Genomic DNA, 11892 nt, shown 5'->3' with positions numbered 1-11892 from the left:
AGATAAACACCGATTACAGATTTCCCAGTAGGGAGTCCTGGGCCTCTCAGGTCCAGTCTTCCACATTCCAAAGGGACTTGGGATTTTCAGAACAATCTGTTTTAGCAGAAAGGGTTCTGACAAAAGTAGTGCCACCCGTGTTTCCCTGGCCTCCCACATGCACGATGCCCTCCCCACGCGCAGCCTGCCCAGCTCTCTAATGCCTCCCACATCTCTCCCCCCACAGATCAATCTCTCATCACTACACCTTAGAGCGTGCCTTCTCAAGGTAACCAGACCTGATGTTGAAATGCACAAGGTCTAACAGAGGTCTTGTTCGTCCAGAAAATACCTGCATTTAAAAAGATTTTTTTTTAAAACCAATCAATGGTTCCTTGAGAAGAGAGAAGTCTAAAAACATGGAAAGAATTGACTAGATGAAGGACAATGAAAACCGGAAGAGGATGGTTTCTGAGGTGGAGGAAAGGCGCACTGCGGAGGGAGGCCGGGTTCTGGGAGCAGTTCACAGCTGCCCCCACACTTTCTACAGAACAGACTAGTAGCAGACCAAGGCCTTACTCCATTTAAATGTGTGAAGGTAAGTCAAGCCAAGGGATTTCTATATGGAGACAAGAATCTTTTTCTTCTAAGCCTTTCAGCCTAGCAAAATTAAATACAGCCACAATTCAAAAAAGTTGGAAAGTGGAACTAAAGAGAGATCCCCCTTACATTGGCTTCAATCCAGCAGAGAGGTCTCGTGACCAAAGTAGTGAAACAGGAGCCGTATTTGCTGGCCATGTTTTATTTGTCCTTTTTCTTCAAACAGGATAACCAAAGATACAGACAGTATTCCATAAAATAAAATAGATGAAACAAATTTCTAAGAGACCAAGATGTCACATGCTACATTTAACCTAATTTTATTCATGCTTGCCTTGGGATGGGGAAATAGATCATTCAGTAAAAACAAAATATGTCTTATGTACAACTTTCAAACTACAATAATGATGTACCTTAGTTACTTCCATGCACACAAGTCTAACATTACAGGTTTGGTTTGGTTTGGTTTAAAAATAAACACAATTAAGACTTCTAGGAGCATTTGTAATAAAGTAATTCCTAATTTTTCTTTGTAGATAGATCAAGCACCTCCAAAATACAAATTCCTATACACAGTGAGCACTTGACTTAAAATGAACACTTGAGCAAAAGTGAGTGCGTGGACAACCTTCGGACAAGCTGCCCTGAGAGATGCAGCTCGGTGGGCAACAAAGCAGAGTGCCGAATTGGGTGGAGGGAGTGTGTGTTTGCAAATACACTTCATCAACTAAGGTAACTTTCTATAATTAAATACAGGACATAAGACTGGCTTGCTAAAATAAATAAGATGTGATGAATTAACACTTCACTATAAAGAATGCATACCAGAACATTTATAAGAGGAGCTGACTACAATAAACGCTGGCTACGTAGAAGTGCATATTGTGAAGCACTGTGGGTGGTATATGTCTCGCCACAAACTCTTGTTACCTTGAGGTAGATAACACATGGGTACCAAATTCGCCATTCGTTTTCAGTTGCTGCTGGTATCATGTGTTTTAAGAAATGTGTACAGTATGAAAAACTTGAAAATACTCATGAATGAAAAATGTCTTAGGAAAAAAAATAGATATTTCCATGCAGCTATGTACAGTCTCACTGTGTAAGTTTCAAGGCAAGATTTTGTTTCCTGTCAGACAGGCAGCACTGCTCCAGGAGAGGAGCCTGCGCTCGTTTCAGTGCACTGTCTCCCCTGCACTGCGTCCTTTGCCCTGTTCTCGTGTGTGTGCAAACGACGTGCCAGTTACAATGAAAACTACCTCACGTGTAGAAACGAAGTCTGAATTGTAAAAACCAACAACTAAGGAATCCTGACTAAAATAACACCGTCTGATTCAAGTCAGAAAAAAGACTTAAAACACTAGTAATAAAAAAAGACGAAACGCATTTCATGAAGAATACAGAGAGAAATGTCTGCTGCGCATTTTAGTTCAGATGTTTCAGAATGCTGCTGTACGTCTTATGAGGAATCTGCGGGGACGACTTCATTGCAGACGGTGTTAGTGTGGCTTGGATGGACTTCAGTGGGGACCCCACTGGACTGTGGAACTGCGGGATGCCTATGGATTCGAGCTGCTTGTTAAAGAGAAGCTCCCCGCTGTGGTTCAGAAACCCCTCCTCGTGCCCTCTCCCGCCGAGCTTCCCCTCCTCCCCCGGCTCTATGTCTAGCATTTCAGCATCTTCTTTCCTGCTAAAGAACTTGTCCAAGTAACTGGTGTACGTGTTCTCCTTCTCTACCTGCTCATCCTTCCGTACCTCACAACAAAACTGGTTAATGAGAAAACAGTCCTCCCCTCCACTGACAAACTGGCTATCCCAAGAAGACTGGTACAATGCTTCTAACTGCGCCAAGTTTGCCATCCCTTTTTCCTGTTTTTCTCGGCTTACTGACTTAGATATCAAGCTTTTCAATTCTAGTTGGGACACTGAGCTATTCAAGTCATTTAATTTATCAACGACAGCGGTAGGCTCATGCTGTGAACTAAGCTGAATAGTGCCTGCGATAAAGGAATCGAAATCAAACCCCTGGCTCTTCTCCCTCTCTTTCTCCGCCAGCTGCTGGGACGCTTCCTCGAGGGCGATCTGGGCTTTGACCAGTCCGTTCCTCTCACACTTCGACTTGCCTCTCTTATCTGACTTGTCTTTGCTTTGCTCTTTCCAGTTGGAAAGATCGATGATGAGCTTGGGCTCATAGTAGTGGTTGACTTCACTCTCTCGCCACACTAAGCTGTCCAGGTAGGAGGCGGCCCTCGTCTTGTAGTCACACGTGTGGCCGCACTCCAGGTCGCAGTATTTGTTTTCATGGTAGTCTGGGTCCTGCCAGCAACACTCGGCCGAGTAACTGGCATCAAAAGCTGGATCCTCCAGATACTTTTCACGATCTCCATCCAGGTATTTCCGCGGATCGACCTGCACTTCTTCCTCGTCGGTGACATCAGACAGAGCTCTGGGATCGAGCTGGACTTCATCAATGTCAAAGTTGTTGTGGACGGGCCAGTCATGCTCGGAAAACTGGCAATCATGGCACCTGAAAGAAATGAATACACGAGCATGGTTTCCAAATCCAATTCACGGAGCCCCTGTATGGGAACGCACTGGGTGAGCCGTGAGCCGTGAGCCTGCCTTGCCTTCCAGAAACGGATGTAGTGAAAGGTAAGATCGGTTACTATACAGAGCCACACAGAAAGGCAGCATTTGGTAACTGTCAATGAAGTATATACCATACACACTCAAATATAAGCCACCCCGAATATCAATCGAGGCACCACCTAATTTTAAGACAAAAACCACATTAAAAATGTGCTGGAAAACTCGGTGTATACGGTGATATCGTGACAAACCCTGAAGTACTCCCTTCTTACAGGACCAGTGGCCACTGCACACTTGTTCTCTCTCCATCCTAATTTTCATCTACCTCAGTCACAGCTGCTAACAAGTATCTGGATGGCTCACACGTCCGCAGTTCAAGTCTTAACAGTTCCACACGGAGAAAATCCGTTGTGTGGCCACAAAATGCAGATCTCTAACCTCAGTCGGGTATCTGACAAGTTTTCCCTCTACTGGTAACCAGGCAGACAGGGCCGAGAAGAAGTCCTTCTGGAATTCAAGCCCACGAAGAGAAAAAGAGCTCTCTCCATGGTTACAGGCAGACCTGCAAAAGCCAGAAGGTGAGGTGGACACATGCCACCTCTTTCTCCCACTGGAGAGGCTGGGGCAGCCAACTGCTGGCCAACAGGTAGCCCTTGTGCCACCCGGGCTCCTTGACCACAGCCATTTCTACCCTCAAAACAGAGTAGAAACCCGAGCACTAGACCGATCCTTTACTAGGTATCTTAACATTTTCACATGAATAAAAGCAATAGTTTAGAACATTTCAGATGTCAAACCTTCAAATCCTCACATTTATAGAGAACATTTAACTTTTATTAGCTAAACATGCCTTGATGACTTTGAAAATGTTTCTAAGCAGCATTCATTCAACTTTCCCTGTTGGTGCTTATTCTAACTAGTAACCCTTTCAATCCCCCAGGCCTATTCAAAGATCTTAAGAAGAACTGAACCAGAAGCCCAAGAGGACCATACTTTAGTTTTAAGACTTCTGCAATGCCCTATCACATACTATTAAAAACAGAGCTGATTACGGTATGGGACAGAGGAAACTTAACGAACACCATTTCCCTTTCAGGATTCACGTACCTCTCCCAGTTATAAATGTGACTATGCGTTTCATCCATTAGCAGAATATCATCGACTTCATCTTCAATGTGGAAGGGGTGGCTTGAGATCGGCTCGTCCGTTGGGAACGCGTAGATGCTCATGTAAGGGTGGGAGAGTGCTTCCTCTGCTGTCAACCGGTCCATGGGACTGAAGGTCAAAATTTGTTCCAGGAAGCCCAGTGCTGCAGAAGGAAAGGCGAGACTTTCTAAGAAATGACTGCTAATATTTAGAAGACGGACAACCTTAGTCTCATTCCCTTAACGGATCAGCTAAGGGATGACCTTTCCACTTCACACTACACAACCAGAATTGCCATCAACCTGTATTTTTTTAAAAGACTAGACAATTCAAAGGTGGGTTCATTTGAGCTTTCCCCGAGAAATAAAACAAACTTATCTGGTTTACAGATTTTTAAAAAGGTTTTTACTCAAAGAGTAAATAGTTTAAAATGTACCCCAATCTCATATTCTTGCCAGTTGTAAACAAAAAGGGGGGAAAGGGCATTTTATAATCAGATCCATTCAGGTGAGCACCAGAAGCTGCTATTTTTGTCAAATGGTCTAATAACGGCAGTTTCAATCACTGTGGTGCACACTGTTTGCAGTCAGCTGCTAACGGAAAGGTCTGCATCACTCGATGACAGCGTGGAAGGCAGGCCTGAAACCCTGCCAGTCCTACGGCGTGGTGCTCCTGTGCAGCGCAGCGTAGGTTCACCCAAGCTGGAATCCACTCAGGTGCAACAGCGATGGGGAACCCCAGCTTTGCAACTCCATTGCTGAACTGATTGACTAGCTAGGCCTGAACAGTTTCTTACTCTTGCTGAACTTCAGTTTCATGTATCAAATGCAGATAAGAAACATATAACTATGAAGGCATAAAGATTAAATTTAAGCATAGGGTCCTAGGACATATTTAAAGTCCTTTTCCCCCTCCCTCCCTGTCAATAAGCTCTTTCTTTCTATCTCACATCAGCCATACTCCAGCAGGGTTCACATACTGGACCTGATCATTTAAGGGCCCTGGTGGGACAGCCATACACTCAATTAATTATTCCCACTAGCTCAGTCTGGAAGGTCTTCCTAGAGCTCCTGAACCACGTCACCAACCCGAAGGTTGCCCTGGCACTACACTACCTGCACGCTCCCATTCCTCATGACCCGCCAACAACCCCCATGCCAGGAGCAGCTACACCATCTACTAGCTCTGCTCCCTAACCACAGACATGGCACTGAAGAGAGCCAAGTCTCCGATTCTGACTTCAGATTCATACTGGGGAATCTTAGTCTGTTCTCACAGCAGACTCTGAGACACACCGACTGACCTTTACTACCTGCTCACCGTCTGTCTACTCACCTAGGAAAGGTTTTGACTAAAAAGTCTAATCTAAATCAACATGGCCTTTAGAGTCAACTTACCATTTACAGAAAATGAGAAAACAGAACAAATGAACACCAGACGGGAAAACAAAATCAGATCCAGACCTTGGGACCATGTATAAGGCTGCTCTCTTCAAAACGTAACGTTAGTGGGGAGAAAGCACAGGGAGAGAGACATCACAACCACTTTCTAAAGTGATTCTTGACTGAAGCCCAGTTTGAGGGGGCCAACGATCCACATTTGAGGGACAAAAGGAGAAACTTGACTAAGACAGGATAGTAAATGAAAACAGAGTTTTAAAGTCTTTACCACATTTGAAAATAAAGTGTTTTTGGTTTTTTTAAATCACTTTATTAGGGGCTCATACAACTCTTATCACAATCCATGCACACATCAATTGTGTAAAGCACATTTGTACATTCATTGCCCTCATCATTCTCAAAACATTTCCTCTCCACTTAAGCCCCGAGCATTAGGTCCTCATTTTTCCCCTCCCTCCCCGTACCCCCCTCATGAACCCTTGATAATTTATAAATTGTTATTTTGTCATATCTTGCCCTATCCGATGTCTCCCTTCACCCACTTTTCTGTTGTCCGTCCCCCAGGGAGGAGGTCACATATAGTTCCTTGTAATCGGTTCCCTCTTTCCTACCTACTCTCCCTCTACCCTCCCTGTATCGCCACTCACACCACTGGTCCTGTAGGGATCATCCGCCCTGGATTCCCTATATTTCCAGTTCCTATCTGTACCAGTGTACATCCTCTGGTCTAGCCAGACTTGCAAGGTCGAATTTGTGTCATGATAGTGGGAACGGGGAGCAAAGATTTAGGAACTAGAGGAAAGTTGTATTTTTCATTGCTGCTACATCGCACCCTGACTGGCTCATCTTCCCCACCAGCCCCCTGAAACCCCTCTGCAAGGGGATCTCCAGTGGCCTACTAATGGGCTTTGGGTCTCCACTCTGCACTCCCCCCATCATTCACTATGGTAAGATTTTTTTTGTTCTGATGATGCCTTATACCTGACCCCTTCGACACCTCGTGGTTGCATAGACTGGTGTGCTTCTTCCATGTGGGTTTTGTTACTCCTGAGCTTGATGGCCGCTTGATTACCTTCAAGCCTTTAAGACCCCAGATGCTATACTTCTTGCTAGCCGGGCACCATCAGCTTTCTTCGCCACGTTTGCTTATGCACCCATTTGTCTTCAGTGATCCGTTCGACACCTCATGATCACACAGGCTGATATGTTGTTCCATGTGGGCTTTGTTGCTTCTGAGCTAGATGGCTGCTTGTTTACCTTCAAGCTTTTAAGACCCCAGACGCTATCTATATCTTTTGATAGCCGGGCACCATCAGCTTTCTTCACATTTGCTTATTCATCTGCTTTGTCTTCAGCGGTTGTGTAAATAAAGTGTTAACAGACACTCTGTTCCTATCATGATGATACTATCTGTCACCCTTTCGGACTTTACAATTTCCACAATGGATAGTATCCCCTTATTGCTTCTATGTAGAGACTCCACGTTCTGTCTCCCGCAATCGGTGGGAGTCAAGCAGCACCTCCCTCTCAATCTAAAACCTCCCACTCAAGGATTATAACACCCATCGCCTTGACAGCTGGAGGTGTACTAGGTAAAATTGTAACTATGTTCTAGATAAATATGAAACTCTGCATACCTAGATGAGGAAAATCCCCAAACTACATTCAAATCATGCAGTTGAAGAAAAACCTAAGCATTTTCCACCTAACAATGCCCACCGAGCCTACGTCTTCCTACTTTAAAAGACTTTGCGATAACGAGCCAGAGCTACAAGTCCTCCTCACCTGAGTCTACTTTGCTCAGGTGAATGAGTGGAGTTACTCATATGCTTGTTGCTCCTCCCACTCCCTCTCCCTTGCTCTGAAGCCCTTGTTTTCCCCATGACATCTCACTTCTAAATCGCTTTCACATCCTCACAGAACCCCACTCATTTGGTGAGCGCCCCTGCTTCAATATGCGCGCCCCGGGCGTCCACCCAGAGGCATCCAGTCTATAGAGGAGGTCAGAGTCAAGGAGATTAGAACCAGGAAGGAGGGGTCCGTATTCTGGAGTCTGGTAAACTGGTTCAGAGGAACAAAGAGACAGATCCCAAACTAAGGACCAGGACACAGAAGAGAGGAAGTGAGAGTTGAGGTCTTAGGCATATCTTTAGTAGCTCAAGACTATTTGGGAGAAGAACACATGATGAAAAGATTCCACACATGCACGCATTTACCCACCCACCACACAGACACCAACGTGAGAGTTACTCTTGTATCCCAGTACCTTCTCGACTAATTCCTGGAAGCAGCTGAGTTAAAGGTTTGTGTGGCTCAGTCATGTCGTTTCTAATGTAAACTGGAATGACGCTGAGAAGCTCCTGGCGGTCTTCCTCATGGACAACAGGAATAGATTCTAGAATCAGTTGCATCTGTTCAAGTTCATGTGCACCTGCGACCAAAAAAGCAACACATAAAACATGAATAAAAGAAAGCCCTCCATCTTTACCTATCTGGCAGCACACATGAAAACAATGGGAAGTGGACTTAAGTACAGTGTAAGGGCCACAGGGGGGTATGGTTTTAAATTAATCACTTGTCAGTGGGTTTCACTAACTTAAGTCTCACTAATCTGCTAAAAAAGATCATTCTATTTCTATCCCTACTCCTCATAAATTTATTTTCAGCTGCTTTTGTTTCCACAAAGAATCAACTCGTGAAGTGTGGCCCCCTATTATGGTATCAGCGAGTGGTGAAGAGAGAAATGGATTGCGATCTAAGAGACGTGGGTGGAGCCTAGTGTTGTTTTTTTAATCATTTTATTAGGGGCTCATACAACTCATCACGATCCATACATACATCAATTGTGTAAAGCGCATCTGTACATTCATTGCCCTCATCATTCTCAAAACATTTCCTCTCCACTTAAGCCTCCGGCATTAGATCCTAATATTTCCCCTCCCTCCCCGCTACCCAACCCTCATGAGCCCTTGATAATTCATAAATTGTTATTTTGTCATATCTTGCCCTGTCTGACATCTCCCTTCACCCACTTTTCAGTTGTCCGTCCCCCAGGGAGGAGGTCACATATAGTTCCTTGTAATCGGTTCCCTCTTTCCAACCCATTCTCCCTCTACCCTCCCAGTATCGCCACTCACACCACTGGTCCTGTAGGGCTCATCTGCCCTGGATTCCCTGGATTTCCAGTTCCTATCTGTACCAGTGTACATCCTCTGGTCTAGCCAGACTTGCAAGGTAGAATTCATATCATGGTAGTGGGAGCAGGGAGGAAACAATTAGGAACTAGAGGAAAGTTGTATTTTTCATCGTTGCTACATCGCCCCCTGACTGGGAGCCTAGTTTTGGCTATCTCACTAACTGGCCGCAAGTTTAGGGGAAACACACGACATCTCAGGGAATTTATTTCATCACTAATAAAAGGAAGGGCTGGACCAGAGTTGCAAAACCCTCATGTGTCTGGCTCAGTGAACACTTCCAATCCGGGACTACTATTAAATAAGTCAGAGGGGAAATTTTAGGATCACTGGGTAACAAAGAAAGAGAAAAACCCATTCCAATTACTTTTCTACCAATTTCTAAAAATTCATGTAACATTCAGATTTCCTTGAGCAATGACTGAGAGCAAGGTCCTAATCCAGGCACTGGGGAACAGAGCAGTGGAGAAATGAGAGCCTATGTCAAAGGGGGACAAATGATGACACAAGCCGTGAAGAAAAACAGAGTAAGCTACGAATGCTAGGGAGTGCTGGGGCTGGAGTTAACACAGGATGAGCAGCCAGGCAAGGCCTCACCGAGAAGCTACACATGAAGGAGACATTTAGAGACAGTGCGGAACACACCTTCCACATTCTCACGGAGAAAGTCGGTTTCAGGAAGGTGCTGGAATGCATGCAAAGGCCCAGTGTGCAGTGGCTGGGGAATCGACCAGACAGGAGCCAAGCAGAAGGAGATGAGATCCGTTTCCTTTGCCCTGACTTGGATGGGAAGCCATTAGAGTTTGGGGCAGAGAAAAGGCAGGCGCTATCATGCTTTATGTGGAACGCTGATGGCTATGTGCTTCTAGAACAGAGAAGGCAAATATGGAAGCAGGAAGGCTAGGTGAAAGGTCCTGCATTAGAACAGGAGCTATGTGATGGCTGACTGTACCGGGTGGTAGAGGTAAAGGTTAGAGCAAGCAGTTAGATTCCAGGCATATTCTCAAGAGCCTCTCTGCACAATGAAAGTCAAGGGCAATGCCAACATCTTGGCCTAAGCAACTACAAAATGGAGCAGCTGGTTTACCTGTGCCAAGATGAGGAACACAGACCAGGGAGAGCGTCAGGGAGGAGCAACAGAAGTTCAGTAACGTTTGAGATACCCGTTAAGATAATCAAGGGGCAATGTTCCGTAGGAGTCTGAAAGTTGAAGGAGAGGAGTCAGGGCTGAAGATAGGAGTTTGAGGATTGCCCCACGCAAGTGGGACATGAAGGAATGAAAGAGAATGAATGAGAGCACCCAGGAAGTACGGCTGGGAAGGAAAGGAGACCAAGGCCTGGAGCTGGGCTCTCCCATCATCACAGAGGACAAGGCAAGAGACCTTGCTCAGCTCACGTCGTCTTGCTGTGGACCCTGGCTGACTGTGTGCTACTCCTCCTGCGGGAACCAGCTCTCAGGTACATACCTCAGGACTCCTGCAAACATGCCCACCTCCATGAGGGGCCATGGTGGGGACACAGGCTGGCGGAGCCACAGCCCAGTGGCTGGGGGATGGCCTCCGGGCCTGTGGTAGTACAGTATCTCCATGAAAGCCTTGGCCTACCACCAGAAGCAGCTGGGCCCCGTGACCACCTTCCCCACTACCTGACTGCAGCTCCCCCAGCAGCCGCTGCCCTGGGACTCTACAGCCCTCACCCTGCCCTGGCAGGCACAACCTGGGCCTCAGTTTCTGCATGCACACTGGGGGTGGGAGGAAATACAGAGAGTATGTAAACATCCAGAGTCTCTTAAGAAGAGTGTTACTTTAAAGGGGAGCAAAAAATACGAGGGGGTACTCCCCCCAAAAAAATGTGATATGAGGGGGATAGTGCATTTGGAGTTCATTGCACCAGGTCAGACTATTAATCAAGCTTTCTATTTAGAAGTTCTGAAAAGATTACGTAACAGTGTGAGACAAAAAAGGTCTGATTTACAGCAGATGGGGACTGGTTTTGCCACCATGACAATGCACCTGCTCACGCAGCCATCTGTGTGCCTGTTTTTGGCAAAAAACATCATGCCTCTCTTGTCCCACACACCTTACTCACTTGACCTCACTCCATGCAACTTCTTTTTGTTTCCATGAATGCAGACGGACATGAAAGGATGGTGATTTGATGATGCAGAAGAGGTAAAGAAAGAAACGAAGGAGGTGCTGTCAGCCATCCAAACAGATGAGTTTGGAAAATGTTTCCAAGCATGGAATCATAGATTTGACAAATGTATTAAGCATAATGGAGAGTAGTCTAAAGGTAATAAGGTTGTTTTGTAAAAGAAAATTATCATATATACTTGAGTATAAGCCAACCCGGATATAAGCGAGATACCTAATTTTATCACAAAAACTGCATTAAAATGTGCTGGAAAATCCAGCTTATACACGAATACATGCGGTAAATACATAATAGCTTTGAAAAAAATTCTGGGATTTCTTTTGAGTACCCCTCATATAGTACTAACAGAGAAGGTTGTGGGGTCAAGGGGGGAATTTTCGATTTTGTGTAAGACTGAAACAATTACACCATGTCTGAATACTGAGCACTGGGGGAAGGAAGAAGAGGAGGGTGGGAAAAGCTGGCGCAGAAGACTAGAGTCGGGAAAGAGAAGGCATTGCACAAGTGGAAGGGCTGCGCTTGGCTGGAGCAGCCACAGAGTAACAAGCTAGCTGCTTGACAGAAATATGCTGGGAAGAAAGCCTAGGGCACTTCCTGCAAATGCAAAACTCCACACACTTCCCACGAAGGCTTAGTCCCTGGCCATTCACACTACCCTCAGATGAGGCCTCTAAGGAAGGTTGGCACCTCTAGATCTCCCTTCCCACTGCTTTTTAAAAAGGGTTTACTGCTTTACCAATAAACTATCTAGTAGCAAGAAGAGAACTAAAACTTGAATCTTTCCACCAGTTCAGAAACAGAGCTCATACAACTCTATCACAATCCATACA

General features: G+C 45.5%; 1 protein-coding gene across 1 annotated transcript in view; it reads right to left on the bottom strand.

The window, feature by feature from the left end:
- Positions 1-765: 765 nt before the first annotated feature.
- Positions 766-11892, bottom strand: part of MAPK6 (mitogen-activated protein kinase 6) — a 16909-nt gene continuing 5782 nt past the window's right edge. Inside the window, exons 3-5 of the mRNA XM_004709434.2 lie at positions 7981-8145; positions 4276-4477; positions 766-3106 (exon numbers count right to left, since the gene is read on the bottom strand). Of these exons, the coding sequence (XP_004709491.1) occupies positions 2005-3106; positions 4276-4477; positions 7981-8145 (1469 nt within the window). The 3' untranslated portion in view covers positions 766-2004. The remainder of the gene's footprint in view (positions 3107-4275; positions 4478-7980; positions 8146-11892) is intronic.

Source organism: Echinops telfairi, unplaced genomic scaffold, assembly GCF_000313985.2.
Source record: "Echinops telfairi isolate 266 unplaced genomic scaffold, ASM31398v2 ScPeMD7_8;HRSCAF=38, whole genome shotgun sequence".
Lineage (NCBI taxonomy): Eukaryota > Metazoa > Chordata > Mammalia > Afrosoricida > Tenrecidae > Echinops > Echinops telfairi.
The sequence above is the reverse complement of the archived record's forward strand: the minus strand, read 5'-3'. Positions and strand labels throughout refer to the sequence as shown.